Raw genomic sequence first — 19,072 nt, 5'->3', positions numbered from 1 at the left:
TAGTGTATGGGTTGTGCCATGCACGTGTTTTAGTGCTTCTATTGAGTGAGAGAACACCGTGACCAAAAGCCGCTAGGGGAGGAGAGGTTTATTTCGGCTTACAACTCCAGGAAATACTCAGGTCCATCAATGAGGAACTTGGGGCAGGAACCTGTGGTGGGACCTGAAGTAGAGGCCATGGAGGAAAGTTGCCTATTGGCTTGCTCCCCATGGCTTGCTCAGCCTAATCTCAACAAGATTAGGGGGAAGCAAGAGAGGTTCTATTTACGCTGTCACAAAATAGAAGGTGATGCCCAAAATACAGTCACTAAGATAAACGAAATGAAAAGTCTACCTGGAAGGAAAGAACCCGTTTAAAATAGACGCAGCCCGTCCATTTTTAGTGACTACAACCCATCTAGCCTAGCATTTGCTCTAGTCAGTTGCAGCGTCCAGCTGCTGCTTAATTTTAATTCTACCACTTGATAGTCTCCATCCCTGTTTGTCATTGTGGAGGACTCGTTAAGATGAATGCTTCCAACACAGTCCAAGGAAGTCCTTAGCTGGAAAGCTATCTTTCGTTTTTCCCGGCACTGGGATACACAGGCCACGAGGGTTCTAGCTCATGTCCCCCCGTGCCTGTTCCATTTCCCACAGTCCCTCCATCACCTGTAGTAATGCTGTCCCATGTCACTTGCAGCCACACCCGTGGTGACATGTCCAGCAGCCTGGGTGCTCTCAGAAGTCGCACACAGGATGGTGTTCACTCTCCTCCTGCCTCACGCCCAGCACCGTGGATGTTCTGTTGCACTTGGGGCACAGTGTAGCTTTGGAGATGATTTGGCAGGGGCTACGGCGGTGGTTCTCAACCTGTGGGTCTCGACCCCTGTGGTGTCACATGGCCCTTTCACAGGGGGTGACCTAAGACCGTCAGAAAACACAGATATTTACACTGTCATTCATGACAGTAGCAAAAATGCAGTTACAAAATAGCAATGAAAATAATTTTATGGGCCGGGCGGTGGTGGCGCACGCCTTTAATCCCAGCACTCGGGAGGCAGAGGCAGGCGGATCTCTGTGAGTTCGAGGCCAGCCTGGGCTACCAAGTGAGTTCCAGGAAAGACGCAAAGCTACACAGAGAAACCCTGTCTCGAAAAAAACCCCCCCAAAAAAAAAATTATGGCTGTGGGGGGGGTCACCAGCACATGAGGAACTGTATTAAAGGGTCGCAGCATTAGGAAGGTAGAGGACCGCTGTGTTACAGGGAGGAAAGGGCTATTCTCTTCCATGCTTTTTATCAACAGGTCAGGACTAAGGACTCAAAGCAAAATCAATGACTGACCTTCCACCATGAGCCCCGGTCTCTCTCTAACAGAAAAGCAAGTGGCAATGTTAGTAGAGTAGCCCGGCAGGCGCTCAGTCTCGGCCGCCTCACCACATTCTAATTTGTACATTTTGTTGTTGTTTTAAAATAAAGTTGAACGTATTAGAAAGATTGTAGAGCTCAACAAAATTACCCAAGGAAGAATTTGAGGGCTTCACGCTATTTCTGAAGCTCTATCTACTCCTTTTCTCCTTTGGGGCTGTAGACCTCCTGAACTGTCTACAAAAGTCAGGAGGGTTCTTTATGTAACTATTTGTCCTTGGTGGGGATTTAATTCCCCAGGGGCTGTGGTTTTATTCAGAGATTTTTGTGACTGCGAGGATTAGTTCTTACTTCATGGAAAGAGGTATTTCACCATGGTGTGTATTTATTTGTTTAGTCTCTAGGCCTTTCCAAAGACACAGATTAGCACATCATTCTTTATTGCTTCCTGCTTTCACTCAGCTGTCCCTATAGCCACCCTTTTAGACGAAGGTCTCATTTCCCTCTCGTGTCTTGCTTCTTGATGTTAGGATCAGAGCGGCTCCCCCTCGGAATAGGTCACTTTAGTAGCATGGTGTGTTCAGGGGGTCCATTGCTGAGTACCTGCCAGACCCACAGACCACACAGTCTGTGCAGTTCAACAGAAAGCTCTTGGGATAGAGACCCTTGTGAGGAATGTTCTGGTGAGAGAGAATGCATTGCTTTAAAAGATGTCTCTGACTTGACTTTCTTCCCCCCAAAACCAGTTACATTTTAAACACTGCTGTCTTATGTGATTTACAAAAGCAGCTTGCAAACACAGGATAATTTAAAAGAGGAAGGCCTGTCAAGTCTTGGCAATGGAGACCTTAGAGCAGTAGGTATAACTGGCTGGATAGCACAATGCCTGTCACATCCTCAACCTCGGCTCCCGAGCAGTGGCTTCAAGGGCCTTGATTTGGGCAGCTTGGGGCACTGCAGGTGACTTTTCCATCTGAGATTGATCTTCTCTTCGTCCTTAGATCGGTGGTCATATGACGATGGAGCCAAGAGGCGGCTAGAAATAGGTGTGACAATAGTGATGATAATGAGATCAGATTTTGAGCTTGGTGTTGAGCTCTTACCTGCTCGTAAGATCCTAAGAAACGAGGGAGCAGACCACAGGCAGCAGAGCAACACTGATTCATGTGACTGGTGTCCTCCGGGCTTCCCTCAGTCACCTGTGCTCAGGGAGATGTCTCTAGTCTATGACGGTGTTCAGAAGATCTGGGTCTTTCCTGAGGCTACCATCGATCGCCCTCCCTGAGGGCCCTGGAATCCTCCATAATATACTGAGGGGAAGCAGAAAGGACCAAGGCCCTCACCTGTCATTGGCCAGAGCACGGTCACACCACTGCATCAGAGTGCAGGGGAGGTGGGGGAATGTGCTGTGGTGTGATCCAGAGGAAAGAGCAGTGGCGTTTGGTGGACAACTGGGGAGACTCTGCCATGTCCACAAAGGCCTGTGGGCACGTGTGGCAGTGGAGCGATAGATGAGTAATCGCCACACGAGTGAGGAAGACACGCACTGACTTCTACTGCTCAAAAGAAGGAAGAGACCCAGGGCTTTGTATAAAAATTCAAAATCGGTGTTCAGTTTCTTCTCTTTCTCCTCATTTTCCCTTTGCCTCTGTCTCTGCCTTTATCTCTCCATATGAGTAGAGCCAAATACACCTCACAAGCACCTCAGGGATAACCTCCTGTTGTTGGGTGTAAAGGAGCCAGACCCAGGTTGGGCTCTGGGGTCAGCGGGTAGCGGCTCCTCCTCTCACTGTCTCTGACCCTCACCTTTGTGGCCTCATGCTGTGGTTATCATTCTATATAAATAAAACACTGATGGCCAGTGACCAGGCAGGAAGTAGGTGGCCAGGCAGGAAGTAGGTGGGACAAGGAGAGAGGAGAAAAGCTTAAACTCACAAATATAAGATAGATAGGACATCTTCTTTAATATTGTAACTGTAATTCTTGCTCGATACTTGTTTTGTTATATGTAATTTTACCGTGTTAAAGTTAAAACCTTCCTTTTTAAAAAAAGAAAAAAAGGGGAAATGCTGTGGATATCATTCTATATAAATAAAACACTGATGGCCAGTGACCAGGCAGGAAGTAGGTGGCCAGGCAGGAAGTAGGTGGGACAAGGAGAGAGGAGAATTCTGGGAAGCGAAAGGCTGAGGGAGAGACACTGCAGCCACCGCCAGGACAAGCAGCATGTGAAGACACCGGTAAGCCACCAGCCACGTGGCAAGGTATAGATTTATAGAAATGGGTTAATTTAAGATAAAAGAACAATTAGTAAGAAGTCTGCCACGGCCATACAGTTTATAAGTGATATAAGCGTCTGAGTGATTATTTTATAAGTGGATTGTGGGACTGCGGGGCTTGGGGAACCTGGAGAGAAGCCCTCCAGCTACAGCCTCAGCTCCTCTGCAGTTCATTCTGCAGCTGGGCTGGCATAGGTGTGGAGGCCGTCAGAGTTTTGCTAGCGAGCATGTTTCTCATCTTGGCTGATGCCACACTCTTCTGCCAACCAACTGGAGGAAAAATTCCAGTGACTCCTACTGGGATTTAATCCACAAAGGAAGGACTCATCAGGCACAAACAAATCCAGAAATGCAGCTCGCTCTCTGTAGAGTTCATGACTCAAGAGATAATTGGGGCAGGTAGATTTTTCCCGGTAATTACTTAGAAATGCCTTAGTTTAAAATGCTTATTTATTGGCCATTCCACTAGGATATGGAAATCTGTCTATTGTAATGGGTTAAGAGCCAATCATACATACTCAGATTTCACACTACCCTAATTACAGTCTTGATCAAGTAAATTGTCTCTCAAAGTCTCCATTTCCTTATCTGAAACTACTAGATTTCCTTCAGCGGGCATTTTCAAGGATGCATTTGCAAGGTGCCTCTGAAGTACTTTGCATGTTAATCCCTGTTTAAATATCAGTCTCTGTTACTGTCGTGGGTGACTGGTGGTAATTCAGCCCTGTTATTTTATCTAGGTCGATACGTTGGAAACTTTTGGGGATGAATTTAGCGGAATGGCCAGATGTCCTTATGATGCCAAACATGCCAACATCGCTCTGTTCGCAGGTAAATGACCTGATTTCTTCTCGTTCAGTTTGTTTCTGCATCTTTCAGCCTGTGGCTGAGAAGCTGCTCGGAAGGATCTGTGTAGTCAACGCTGTACAGATTCTCTGGTGAATACTGTAATTAAGGATGCCTCTTCCATTTGAAATTAAGATGGAAACTGTAGCTTTGCTTCTCAAAAGAAGTCTCTGCCTCACTCCCACAGGCTTTTGGTGCCTTCAGCAGAGGATGATGGCACAGCACTACATGGCTGAAAGGAAGTTTGGGCTCAGATACTGGAAAAGCCTTATGCTGAGCCATCAGTGTGGATCTCACACTAGAGATCAGGTTGATGGTATTCTATGGCATGGCTGTCCTGGCCACTTCCCTGTTTTCCATTACCTTCTTCATGAGACAGCGGTTCTCACAGCCTCGAAGGCTGCAGGTCCTCTTGTCTACATACAGAACAAAAAGGGAGAGAAGTACAAGGAAGCTTCTGGAAGCTCATTCACAGCAGTAGAGCAGCCGACTTCTCAAATGCCATTGATCTGATACGGCTACGTGCCTACCTGTGACCAAATGACCATGGTGTCTGAGATGGTGATGCTGATCGCCGATGGGCCCCCATGTTCCCGCTGAACAGGATGTAGAGAAGTAGCTAGTAGGCCGTCGCTTTGCAGTTTTGTGGGATTTTTGTATATGAGTATGTTTTAATTGGGAAGTTTGTTTAGGAATTCATTGCCAGCTGTGGCTGTGGAAGTGGGTACAGAGAGGTGTTGGTGTAAGAGGGATTGATTATTCTGGGATGCAGTCACACCATCATCTGTTCTTCCCGTCATGATAGCTAACACCCAGCACAGGCTAAGTGGGGAGGGAGCTTTTAGACTTGGATTATAAAGCAGAGTTAGTTCCTAGCTCCTTCTCGGTCTCCCACTGTGGGATGGTCCACAGGGACAGAGTGCAGAAACAGGAAGGTTCTCCCCCTAGGACAGCACAGTTTGGTTGGAAGCAGCCCAGCACTGTCAGCAGCACACAGTCAGGAAGAAAAGCAGAGGAAGAGTCAATGTCAAATGGAATCTAAGCAGAGGACTTCCGGCAGCCTGGACTAGAGAGAGGGGCCCGACTGACTGAGGCCGCCCAGCTTCCAACAGCTACAAGGACAAAGGCATGTCTCCGTATCCAAGCAGGAGGGATATTGGATCATTCTTTTGTTGTTGGGATGTTTGAAATCTTATAAAAACTAAATGCTTGTTAATGGACGAGCCTAGTTACAATTAAATGGCATTTTTACCAACAGAGGCAGAATATGGTGCAAGTAGGAGATGGCTCAGAGGTTGGTCACCAGGCACATACGTGGTGCACATCCCCACATGCTAGCAAAAATACTCATACACAAAATAAATGAATCTAAAAAAATTTTTTAAAGATGTTTATTTAAATTTTTTTAAAAAAACATTAACCACAGAATCTACATATGGAAAAACTTAGAGAATACTATGTTATATGTAAGTTTCTTTGTGGTTAATTAATGGAACTAGGACATTCATTAAAATGGATCAAAGAGGGCTAAGGAGATGGATGGCTCTCTGGGTAAAGCGCTTACCATGCCAGCATGAAGACCCGAGTTTGAATCCCCAGAACCCACCTAAGAGCTGGGCCCAACGGTGTAAGCCTGTGCTCTCAATGTTCCTCCCGTACAACGGGAGGCAGACACAGGAGAGTCCTCAGGAGTTCAAAGGCCAGCTCGCCTAGCTTCCACAGCAGCTCACAACAAAAAGACCCTGTCTCAAACAGGGTGAAATATGAGGACTGGCACATGAGGTTGTCCTTTGACCTCCACATGTCTGCTGTGGACTAGGCACGCCCATAGCCACACCCACATTCATACACACACACACACACACACACACACACACACCATACATATCACAACATACACATCATACAAATACAAATCAAAGACTTTATATTTTTATTTGTTTTTTTTTTTTTATGTGTACAGGCATTTTGTACACATGTTTATTTGTGCACCACATGCATGCCTGGTGCCCCTGGAGGCCTGAAGAGGGATTCAGATCCTGTGGGACTGGAGTTACAGATGGTTGTGAACTACCATGTGGGTGCTGGAAATCAAATCTGGGTCCCCTGGTAGAGCAGCCAGTGTTCTGAATTGCTGAGTCACCTCACCACCCTCCTCAAATGAATTGTACAAAGTTTATATACACTTGGTTTTCATTTAATTAACATAGATCTTATTATTCTTAACTGTCTCATTTGATTGTTTTGGTTGCAGAGTATTATTTATTTAATATGTATTTATTGTGTATACAGTATTCTGCCTGCATGTGTCCCAGCAGACCAGAAGAGGGCACCAGATCTCATTACAAGTGGTTATGAGCCACCATGTGGTTGCTGGGAATTGAACTCAGGACCTCTGGAAGAGCAGTAGGGGCTCTTAACCACTGAGCCATCTCTCCAGCCCTGGTTGCAGAGTATTTACTAGTCCAGTAAAGAGGCAGAAGTTCAGAGCCTCGCTTTCAATTTTCTTCCTTTTCTCTGCTTTTGGACATACCCTCCAATACCTCCCCAAACAGAGCATTCCCAAGGAAGGGTCAATTTGAACTCAGCTCTCCCCAGCCTTTGGTTCTTTGTTTTGGCCACTTGTATACCACAATGCTTCCATTTTGTGAGTTTTGGGAACCCAGAAGCAAAGGTCTGTTAAAGCTAGATCGGCAGGTTAATGAATCTCATGACGGAGGAAAAGGGGGACCGTGAGTCTCAGGATAGAAGTAGGTATCTAGTCAACCACTGGAAATCTCCTTCTTCCCCTTACCCAGTCAGGCTCATCTTGGGCTCAGGTCATCCATATTTCTGAACGGATTTAAAACCTTTATTGATGAAATCGATTTTTTGTTGCTCAGGGCTGCCTCCTAATCCAGTTGACCATGGCTTGGTGGCAGTAGCAGCGTCCAGGGGTCACTTGGCCTTGAGATTTCGGTCAAGGCCCATCTAATCAAGTGAAGCAAATAACATCGTTCATTTACTCTGTTCCCTGAGCTGCTGCCCCTGCCGCTGTTGCTTAGAAAAATTGCCATGCAATCTAAAAAGGAAAAATGTTTCCTTTGTCAAGATCCCAATTTCACACAGTAAGGAATGTGGGCCAAGCATTTTTTCCCAGCGACTCCTGGATTTTCCCCAGTTGTCCCTGTCTCATTTGCCTGACGTAGGAAAGCAGTCTGGGGGACATCTTCACTGTTATCCGTCCCACCTTGCTCAGTACCCTGTTTAACTCTTTCTCTCTTCTCCTAAGATGGAAAACTCTACTCTGCCACGGTAACTGACTTCCTGGCCATCGACGCAGTCATTTACAGGAGCCTTGGAGACAGTCCTACCCTCAGGACTGTCAAGCATGATTCAAAGTGGCTGAAAGGTGAGCAATTAACTGAAGAGAGGGAGGAGGGGATGCGTACCTCAGAAGAGATTTAAGAGTCTGCATGGACCAGACTGTAGATTCATTTTAGTAATGGTTTCTGACAGACAAAACCATGTAAATTGCATCTTTTGCCTCCACTGATTTATTTACTTCCCTTTTCCCCCTTCCCATGATCTTCTGGAGTATTAGCAAAACTACCAGTGCCATGACAATAGAATAAATTGCATTCATCTTTCCCTGCCCCAGACTCACCTTTCAGAGTCCCACATGAAAAGAGCTGAACAGAGCGCTCTGTTCACGAAAGGGGACAGGGGATGAAGTGGTGGGGAACAGGAAAGTAGCTATTCACAGCCCCATGTGAGTCAGGGTGACGGAGCCATGCGCACGAACTTCTCTAGGCAATCCGGACATTCCGATTGCGGAAAATAAAACGACTGAGATTTGCAAAACGTCCTTATTCTTCACTCTCGGTGGCAAAGCTTGTGAAAGATGTAATTTGTAAGCTCAAGTGCCTTCTGAAATCACTAGCGCTGGCACTTGTGAAGTCATTAGAAATGGTTAGTGTTAACCACATGTCTAATAGCCCTGCACTTGCAATTAATAACACGTCTTTGGCTACACTTGGGTAAAATTCTCTTAACACCATGTGACATGTCTCCAATTAAAGTGCCCGTTTGTCTGCAGAACCATACTTTGTCCAAGCACTGGACTATGGAGACTATATCTACTTCTTCTTCAGAGAAATTGCTGTAGAGTACAACACCATGGGAAAGGTAAGAGAGGGAGAGCGTCCCCGGTTCTGTGTGTGACCTTGTCGGGAACCCATTTTTGGACCCAGTAACCACACAAGCAAGCATGCGCAGTCGGGAACCCATTTTTGGACCCAGTAACCACACAAGTAAGCATGCGCAGTCGGGAACCCATTTTTGGACCCAGTAACCACACAAGCAAGCATGCGCAGAAGTGACAGGCTGAGCTGTCTGGAATCCCGGCACCCTTTTTCAGAACAGTAACAAATTACAGGGAACCTCTGAAATATTTCCACTGACGATCTAGCCAACAGATGTTTGGTTGCTTTCGTGCCGAATTCTAAGTGTTTTGAGATGTAGCTTCCAGGTACAATTTTCCCTTTTAATTGAGTTGCTCCACAGAGAGAAGAGATACCCAGTATCTTTAGGCAAACTGAGTCTTGGTTTTATTGTAGAAAGCAAGAGAACAGTGAGAGGAAGTTTAGTTCAGTTATTTATTTATTTATTTATTTATTTATTTTTTACCAGACAGCAGATCAAGGTCACTAAGTTAGAGGGCACGAATAAAATACCAGGGTGACTTGCTGGTTAGAGGGACTCACTGGAAGTATGAGATTTCAGGCCCCAGAGGCAGCCGGTGGGGATGGCAGAGATGGCGCATACAAAGTGTCCTTTTGTCTGAGGAAATAAAAGCTAAGCAGTCTGTATGGAAATGAGTTTATGTGGCTGGGAGCTGATCCCCTGAAGGATTTATGGCTCCATATTAAATGCCATCGCCTTATCTTTTAAAACATTCTGTTTCTCTGCTGAGTTTTTTCCTTTTCTTCTTTTTTCCCCTCCCCCCCCTTTTTTTTGTTACTGATTTTAGAAATGCAATATTAAATTAAGCACCTTGTCGGCTGTTTCTGTTGTTAAGCAAAGGCGCGTTCTTCTAGGATCTTCTGCATTTCAGAAGGAAATGAGCGCATGCCCTTTTCCCTGTGTGCTTTTCTCTGCAGGTCGTTTTCCCGAGGGTGGCTCAGGTTTGTAAGAATGACATGGGAGGGTCTCAGAGAGTCCTGGAGAAGCAGTGGACGTCGTTCCTGAAGGCCCGCCTGAACTGCTCCGTGCCTGGAGACTCTCATTTCTATTTCAATATACTCCAGGCAGTTACAGATGTGATTCGCATTAATGGCCGTGACGTTGTCTTGGCAACCTTTTCCACGCCTTATAACAGGTAACCATGCCCTGGCTGCGTTGACCTAATATGTTCTTCCCAGCTCCCTTTTCCCTGGGGAACAGATTTGCAACTGATGGAAAAGGAGCCCTCACTCTATGTAGATAAAAAGCACTTTGCTCTGAGTTTTCATCAATGAACTAATTAGAATTTATGAACATTATTAAATTAAGGTTTTTAGGCAGCGTAAGTTATGACAATATCTTCTATTTATATGACTGACACATAAATACTTTATATGTGATTCCTTTCCTGTAAACCAAATTTTATTGTCCTCTCTTTTACACATGAAGAAATAGCTTAAAACATTCCATTGCTGGACCACATAGTCAGTGATAGAAGGGAGAGGTTTGGAAATCAGTGTTTTCCTCTGATCTCTTATAGGTCATCTGATATTCCTTTTTTCACTTGTAGTATTTCCCTGACTGAATTGGGAGAGTGTGTGTGTGTGTGTGTGTGTGTGTGTGTGTGTGTGTGTGTGTGTGTGTAAGCCTGGGCATTTATTAAAATGCCACAGTGAGTGATTTAGGAGTTATTTAGCACCTGCCAAGGGTCCAACCCAAGATTTCACTTATTTTATCATCCCACTTGAGGATGCAAACCTCCATGTAAAGCCCCAGGGGCTTAAAGCAGTTGGTTCATGGCCCAGATCCCAACCTCTGGAAGCGTCTAGCAAGGGCTCACAGCCGTCAAACACTATCCCTAGAAATACTGTCTGTCATTTCATTTCTGTTTTTATGTGTAGCTCATCAGAAATTTTAATGAATTAAATGACACATGAATGACACATTGCTCCCAAAGCAGGCAAGATGCATGGAAATGACAGAAGAGGAGACTTACTGTCTTTCTCTGGCATCCCTCTCTCTATAGAGCCAATAAGGTGTCAGAGCCCAACACTGTTGTACAAAGTGAGCCTAACTCTGGGTCTAACTCCTGGCCATGAGCTCTAAACACACACGTCATGCTCTCCTGTCTATGTAGGAGTATAGAGATTCTAAATGGAATATCCTCGTCTAAGAATACACTTAGGATTCTGCTTTTTACCCGGGCTTTCCTGGACTCCATGAGTGCCTAGATGCCAGGCATGAAAAAAAAAAAAAATGATAAGATTGGAAGATAGCATCTAGAAAGACATGCCTAGGTATTGGGGAGAGCCCAGAAGAGGGCAAGCCGGAGGATGAACTCATGCTCCTCAGTTACAGGGAGGGCAAGTGTCAAGAATGTCTCACTGCAGATAAATGAAAGAGGAGCCTATATTGCAGCAAGAAGTATTCGATTAGATTTAGGTAAGCTTCAGTCGTCTATAGGGATTTTGAGATTCGAAGAGAGGAAAGATATAAACCATTTCAGGGCTTGAATATTCACATTTAAGATCCCATCTATTTAGGGTTTTTGGAAAACATACTGTCTTGGTATGTGGGAATAGAGGGGTTAGTGGAATTTAGGAATACATTTCTAGTGTGGGGGTTTCGTTTTATTAAAAGTGTGGATTACTTTGTGATTATAAAACCATAATGCGTTCTTGTGTATTATAGATAATCCATTTATTTTCCTAAGTGACCCTAAAATTATCTTCTTATTATGATTATTCGGTCTCAGAAATATTATTTATTCAATAAGCTCAGACAACCTAACTTGCCAACCTACAAATGTGTTTACCATTTTCCTCCTAAATTATGTGTGGCCTTTACTCAGTCTCATTTCATCCCTTTCACTTCCTCCTCCACACAGGCAGTCTTGGTTATGCCAGATTGCTGCCAAGCCTTGAGGGGTCCCTCTCTACCCTGGGGAAAAAGAGCAAGCAAGCCCCAGCACGCTCTGGCTCCCTTCCCTCCTCAGCCTGTTTTCTCCCATTTTTTTGTTGCACACTCTATACCACAGGCTTCCTAGACCTGTGGTCTGGTTCAGGAACGTGCCCTTCTTTCTCTGCAAGGTTCTCCAGCCTGACCAATGTCCACCCATCAAACTCCTGTGGAGGGGTCTCATGCCATGGCATCCTGTGCTGATTCATGCGCAACCCTCACTGGCTTGCTCTGAATTTGTTATATTTATCGTAAACTATGATCTAGCTACTGAAGGCAGTGCCCTGTTTTCTGTGGGCTTCACAACACTTCTATATCAGCTCATAATTCTCCCCCCAAAACAAAGGGGCTCAAGAGGCGGTGAAGAAATGATGAGCTTCTCCCCGTCTCAGTTTACTTTACTAACTAGCCTCTTCTTTAAGAGTGTTCATGCAAATTTGATTGGCAGACACATTCTCTTTGCATTTATGATCCCTTTACTTGTAGTGCTTTAAATTCACCCTGCATGTGATAAGAGTTTCTTTAGAGTATGTTTGTTAATGGAATGTACAACAGTTATGTGAGTAACACCTTGTGTGAAACGTCCCTTGCAGCATCCCTGGATCTGCAGTCTGTGCCTATGACATGCTCGACATTGCCAATGTTTTTACTGGGAGATTCAAGGAACAGAAATCTCCTGATTCTACTTGGACACCAGTTCCAGATGAGCGCGTCCCTAAACCCAGGTATGAACAAGTATTTATTTATTCAGCTATGGTGAAACGGGCATCTCTGATAGTGAGCATCCTGTGGACCACACGCTGGTACCTTCCATCACAAGCCGGGCAGATAGAGTTCCAAGGACAACAGAAAGACCCTCATGACATTTGTAGTCATCCTCTTTGCCAGAACCCAGAGTTATCTTTAGTATCTACTCACCATGACTTTAATCTTCTGCTTAACCTTTGTGAATGTGGTTTGCCCAGTACAATAGGTGATAGGCGCCATCTATTACATCTGGTCCCATTGGTGGATAGGTGGAGAATTTAAGAACCAGAAAGGAAACTATATTATGGAAGTTAATATAACTAGAGAGATACCTCTGCTGTGCCTCCCTCTGATTTTATATGAACTCTTTAATTCCAATGAATAATATGTGAAATAGAAATGATATTTCCTTGATTGGGGGGAACATGTGGGATCAGAGTTGAGTCCAGGGTGCCAGATCAAGGGTTAAGAATTGTTTAGTTGGTACAGTGGGTTGCTTTTCTGTACCCACATACAATATAGTGTTAGCCCTTTCCAAGCTGTGCCCTGGATTCGCTCATATGGGTGGTACATAGTCCACACCTTCACCTTGGTGGTCTAAGTTCCATGGAAATCTCTCCATTGAGTTTGTGTGGCGCTGAAAGCGAGCCCAATGTCTTCCTGGCTTTTTGTTTTGTCTTGTTTTCTAATGCTCTCCCTTAGTCTCCTGTCCTACCAAAATACCTACAAGTACATTTAATTGAACCAATTTAGATATTAGGAACCAAAGAAACCTAAGTGGCCACACGTTTTGCTGAGTTGCCTGGCACATTCCTTTTCTGTTCAAAGCAGATCAATGTGAAGGGACACTCTAGGGACCAGATAGATTACCTAGCTCAGCACCTGGGGTTATTCCTCACCTCCCGAATAAGCAAGAAAGGGAGTTAAAATCGAGGGACTGGTTTCTAGGGAAAATATATCTATCTACCTTGCTGTGTGAGCATGGTGTCACTCAGGCATTACAAGGACCTGTGATAGGTGATTTTCTCCCATGTCCGTGTGTTTACCCACATGCTTCCATATACCTGTCTCATCTCATTTGCAAATAGCAGGCTGATTGTGGGGGGCTTGCTAGTTGTAGCTCCGTGGTATGACAAAAGGTTGTGGAGCGGAGGTGGGGGAGGGTGGTGGTGTACAGTTTCCTCTCCCACACCAGCAGGCAGCTGGGTGTCTAGACCGCAGACTTTCGTATTCTCTAATCTGACTCTGCTGAGATTTCCCTGGAACGCCCCAAACTACAGAATTTCACCTTAGCAATCTGTGTCCAGTGGCAAGAAACCGATCTTTCAGGAAAGAATCTTCAATGTACCTGGCTTTTCAGACCTGCCCAAATCTCATAACAAATGAAAAGCGAACTAATAAACTCTTAGAGGTTGTAACATTGAGTCTTGATGGTGTGTACCCCTGTGGCTGAGAATCTGTTTGCCTTGCTTGTTAAAGTATTAGCCTAACCCCCTCCTTTGTGGAACATCCACCTTGAGAACAGTGGTTCTCACCCTGTAGGCCATGACCCCTTTGGGGGTCGCATAGCAGAAATCTTGCATATCAGATATTTACATTGGAATTCCTAACAGTAGCAAAATTACAGTTATGAAGTAGCAATGGAATAATTGTATGGTTGGGGGGGGGGTCACCACAACATGAGGAGCTGTATTAAAGGGTCGCAGCGTTAGGGAGGCTGAGAGCCGCTGCGTCTAGAACCTCCAGCAAGGTGTCCTGGCTTGCTTTCCGTTGCTGTGATAAACACCATGACCAAACGCAACTTCAGGAGAGTTTACTGTAGTCTGTCATCAAGCGAAGCCAAGGCGGGAAGTTGACAGAGAAACCACAAGGCACACTGCTCACTGCCTTGTCTCCTTTAGCTTGCTCGGCCATCTTTCTTATACAGCCTGGGCTCACTTGCCTAAAAGTGGTACCATCTGCAGTGGGCAGGACCCTCCAACACCAATTACCGATTAAGAAAATGCCCCCGAGACAAGCCCACAAGCCAGTGTGACAGAGACAATCTCTCAGTTGAGGGTCTTTCTTCCCAGGTATGGCTAGGTTTGTCTCAAGTTGACAGACAGTACAAAGCCTGCCCGGGATGCATGTCCCCCCACACACTCACTCACTCGGTTCCAGCTCCATCTCTGTTCACTGGGGTTGGTTTGTGCATCTGGAAGGAAGTCAAGTTGCCTGGAGATGAAACTGAGCTGTACCAGCTAAGGCTTCTTCACGGAATGAGGAGGCGGTCCAGAGGAAGCCTCAGCATATTGTACTTGGTGGCATTCTGCATTGTTCAACTTCCTCTTCGCTGCCTGCGGCACCGTCTCCTTCATGCCAGATGCTGAGAGAAGCAGTTCATTCAAAGAATTTGCCAGAAGGCATGAAACAACTCTTCCCCTCAAACACCCCAACCTTTGTTTCGTTTTAGGCCAGGTTGTTGTGCTGGCTCATCCTCTTTAGAAAAGTATGCAACCTCCAATGAGTTTCCGGACGATACCCTGAACTTCATTAAGACGCATCCACTGATGGACGAGGCAGTACCTTCCATCATCAACCGACCGTGGTTCCTGAGGACGATGGTCAGGTGGGTGTCAAGCAAGCCTCGTCCCAAATGGATTTCCTTGACTTTATCTTGTGCTCGTGGATCCTGTCAGTGGATCATGCTTTGAAATGCCACAAACATCTTCTGCTATCCTGGGCATGGATTCAGCAAGGAAATGTTGACAGGCTGGGTAGATGCCACTAACTCCCCATTGCCGCCTTCTCAGTGAGAAGAGTGCCAGTATTTTCAGGCCGGTTCTACACATGCCAGCAATTAGAAGAAAGAAAAATATTTCCTTCCAGATTAGCTTATTAATCCAATCTGTGCAGTGCAGGGGAATGGTGAGGCAGGACCCGTGAGAAGAAGCGGTTACCTGCTTGGTTACACATGACTGGGTGGCTGGCATGACGGGACGCCACATTCGTAACGGCGTGCCAGCAGGAGGGAGTTATAACTTAGTATTTGTTATCTGAAGTGATGCCAACAGAGAAGCAGTAGCTGACTGGAGATCTCTGATAGCATCCAACATCCTTTGTGATGGGAGCGTATTTTCAAATAATACAGCAGGCTTTTCTAGATTGGCAGTCAATAACACAAAATGGCGAGTTTATCCCATTTTTTTTAATCCCCTGACTTTTATTAAGCTATGAAATCTCGCTTGACGATAACCTAGCCGCCATGGCCTATTACTTAGGCTGGTGTTTTCTAGTTCCTGTCTTGGTACTTAGGACAAATGAGTATCCATGAAAAGTGGAATGACCAAAGAATTTCATAGAATGAGGATACCCACTAAGACTTAACTGTCTGCTTGTCTCTCTCCATTCTCTTACCAAAAGTGGCTTGGCTTGCAGGTCCTGATTATTAGTATTAGTACAGTAGCAGTATTGGTACTGCTCTGAGCCCTCCACCTTCAGGAGCCTCCTTACTCCTCCGTGCACACTCAGAATGTTCTCTTAATCTTGCATCTTGTTGACCAACACTTTGCGCCTCCTAGGAAAAGCGTGGAGAATGGTACCCACTGCTTTCCTTCTCGATGCTACAAAGAAATGTTAAGTACAGTCACTTCTTAGGCCTGCCCTCTCCATTGGTGCCGTCAGTCTTTTCTTCTTGCTCATGGAAGGCATCGTTGCTGAGTGGTTTCATATGGTTATGGATACTTATTTATTATGGAACTTGGCCTCTCTATACACATACTTCCTTTTCCCTGTTGGAGCTAGACTAACGTTCTGCATATGAAAGTAAGGGGTCAGAACAGCTTGAGAGCATTACTTACAGGCATCTATTTTTCATGCCATTGTTACTAGAGAGCTGTGTTGCAGTTGTTTGAAGTGGAAAGGGGACCTTTAATGACAGACTAACAGAGAGCCTCTTCCCCTCCAAATGTGACCCTGTCATTGTAGATACCGCCTGACCAAAATTGCAGTCGACAACGCGGCTGGGCCATATCAGAATCACACTGTGGTTTTCCTGGGATCAGAAAAGGGAATCATCTTGAAGTTCCTGGCCAGGATAGGAAGCAGTGGTTTCTTAAATGGCAGCCTTTTCCTGGAGGAGATGAATGTTTACAACCCAGAGAAGTGAGTCAAACATTGGGTCCCTTCTTGGTAATTTTTTGTCACGTTACTGTAACCTTTTCTGCCGCTAGAAAATCGTGGCCGACCAGATAGTTTATGTAGTTTTCAGTTACTTTTGACACCATCTCTAAAAAATATTGAGCATTCGTTTTCCTTGCTATTAATGTCCACATAAGGGTGTCTTAAATCATGAGGTGTGAATGTGTCGGCCCACAGATGGAGTTCAAGGTTGGTGGCGGGGGAGAGAAAATTGTTCCTAAGAATCTCCTGATGGTCTTCTCCTACCTCCTAAAACTAGGTGCAGCTATGATGGCGTAGAAGACAAAAGGATCATGGGCATGCAGCTGGACAGAGCAAGTGGTTCCCTGTATGTTGCGTTCTCTACCTGTGTGATAAAGGTGCCTCTTGGTCGGTGTGAGCGGCACGGGAAGTGTAAAAAGTATGTATTTTGCCTCATTGACAATTCGAAAATCCATAGTCGTTAGGAAAGTGATCCCTGGTAGCTGACAGTCATCCTTTTCCCGCAGAACCTGTATTGCCTCCAGAGACCCATACTGTGGGTGGGTAAAGGAAAGTGGTTCCTGTGTCCATCTGTCACCCCATAGCAGGTAAGGAGCCTGAGGTGTGGGAGGGCAAAGTGCCTCGATCACTCTTCACGCTAGATGTAGGCTTGGCTGTGTTCGCTCACACCATCAGCACTCATCCCTCTGTGGATGAGAATTTCAGGCATGGAACTGACAGGCGCCAGCTCCATCCCCAACAGTTCAGAGACTCAGCATCGGATGTGGCAGAGTGTCCATAGGATAATCCCCCTCAGACTGGGATGGTTAAGAACACGAGGGGAAACACAGTGGGCCCCTAAAGTATTCCCTAGAAAGTGGGACATGAAGATAACACACCTTGAGCATCATGGCTGAGGACAGCAGAGGAAGGAGCCACGGGGTACCAATTAGATTAGCGGATGCTTTGTCCAGCCACAGCTAATGGACCATACAAGGCTGAGAAGAAATGGCGGAGCATTCGTCAACCCATGTGATCATGCTTCAAGCATGGTGTTCACAGCCCATAAAGCTTTCCCCTGTGCCGAACAAACCTTGACCTTATCACTCATTTAGATACACAATCAACGCTTGGCCATTTCCCAATGGGTCCTCTAGATCAAGCCCCTCTGCTCGGCCTAGGACTTTTTTTTTAACTTCAGTGGATGTGAAATCTAAAATAACATTTGGAAAAAACTATTCAAAGCGTGTCTCAGAGAAGTTGTGGACAATGCAGGTGAGGTGTCCAGGGCAGTCTAGGGCTCTCCTTCAACAGAAGAGCCTCCCCAGTCGCACCTGTGAAACAACTCTTTTCCTCTGCTGGGAGCATCCTCTCTGCTTTTCAGATAGCTAGACATGTGGAGGAGGCTGCTTGGTGAGCACTGTCCACATCATGGAGAGATATTCTCTTGAACAGAGCAGACGATAACTGTAAACGATAACCTGGAAACCCGAGGGCTGCAGATGGCCCGCTGTACATTATTAGTGTGGCTTCGAAGGGGCCCTGCTGACTTTTCATGGAGTTGGAGCTTTGTATCTTTCCATGAAAATCCACAGAAAGAATCAGTGATGGGTGGGGAGAGGGGCTGAGAAGGGGCTCATCAGTTAGTTTGTCCTGGGTTCAACGACTGACCAGAGGTAACACAGTTTTGACAAACTATTTTAAAGTTTCTACCAAAACTCTCGGGGACTTCCTCTAATGCCTGCGTCTGCGTTCATCTTTCAGTACCACAGGGCACTGCTCAACTCATGTGTAGCCCTGCTGGGAGAGTGGGTTCGGAGACTGGATGGATACTGGCTTTCATTACAAGAAATCCGTATCTTGAGAGGATGAATTTAATTTTCATCCTAGCCAATGACATTCGAGGCTAAATAAGGATTATTAGATCAAGGTGCGACATTCAAAGCGGTTTTCTTACGTGGCTCATGATACACAGCGAGGCGACCACAAATCATGTAATTTTCAATTACGTGTGAGAAGTATAAGCACACAATTCTCCCGAAGGATACTTCCAATGGACACATCTAGTGGGATTGTTTTAAAATCAAAATGAATGGTGATGACCAGGAATGGAGGTGGAGTCAAGAACGCCGAGGATTCAAATGAACGGGGATTGCACACGATCTCAGTCAACATCCTCCCTCTCACAGGCTCCACATGCTCACCGGCCAGTTGTGCCTTTAAACGCTGGTTCTGTGTGTTTTGTAGGCAAGAGAATAGAAAAAAGAGCTTGGGAAAGCAAGGATAAGAGTGGAGAGGGAAGCAGAGAGGAGCAGACCCTTTCATCTACACTTCCCATGGTGCTTATATGAGGAGTGAACGTTAGCATGGAAACTTTTCAAGTTTAGGGAGTGCTTAAGGAAAGGATGAGACTAACCCACAAACTGTGGGTTTATAAATAATTTCCTGTGTGAGATCTGAACTCACCGCTATCATAGCTTCTCTTTGGAGTTTCATATAAAACTCGTTTTTATCAGCTTCAGAGAGCTGTTTCTCTTTCACGCTGGCCACTCGG

At 45.5% G+C, this 19,072-nt stretch overlaps 1 protein-coding gene across 3 annotated transcripts in view; it reads left to right on the top strand.

Annotated features, from left to right (window-relative positions):
• Sema6a (semaphorin 6A) overlaps positions 1–19,072 on the top strand; it is a 120,192-nt gene that overhangs the window by 73,716 nt on the left and 27,404 nt on the right. For all 3 annotated transcript variants that reach the window (XM_028871803.2, XM_037197141.1, XM_037197140.1), the window contains exons 7-15: positions 4,365–4,455; positions 7,742–7,861; positions 8,549–8,637; positions 9,612–9,829; positions 12,225–12,356; positions 14,831–14,986; positions 16,345–16,521; positions 16,817–16,957; positions 17,046–17,126. In XM_028871803.2, the coding sequence (XP_028727636.1) occupies positions 4,365–4,455; positions 7,742–7,861; positions 8,549–8,637; positions 9,612–9,829; positions 12,225–12,356; positions 14,831–14,986; positions 16,345–16,521; positions 16,817–16,957; positions 17,046–17,126 (1,205 nt within the window). The remainder of the gene's footprint in view (positions 1–4,364; positions 4,456–7,741; positions 7,862–8,548; positions 8,638–9,611; positions 9,830–12,224; positions 12,357–14,830; positions 14,987–16,344; positions 16,522–16,816; positions 16,958–17,045; positions 17,127–19,072) is intronic.

This window comes from Peromyscus leucopus, chromosome 19 (assembly GCF_004664715.2).
Source record: "Peromyscus leucopus breed LL Stock chromosome 19, UCI_PerLeu_2.1, whole genome shotgun sequence".
Classification (NCBI taxonomy): domain Eukaryota; kingdom Metazoa; phylum Chordata; class Mammalia; order Rodentia; family Cricetidae; genus Peromyscus; species Peromyscus leucopus.
The sequence above is the reverse complement of the archived record's forward strand: the minus strand, read 5'-3'. Positions and strand labels throughout refer to the sequence as shown.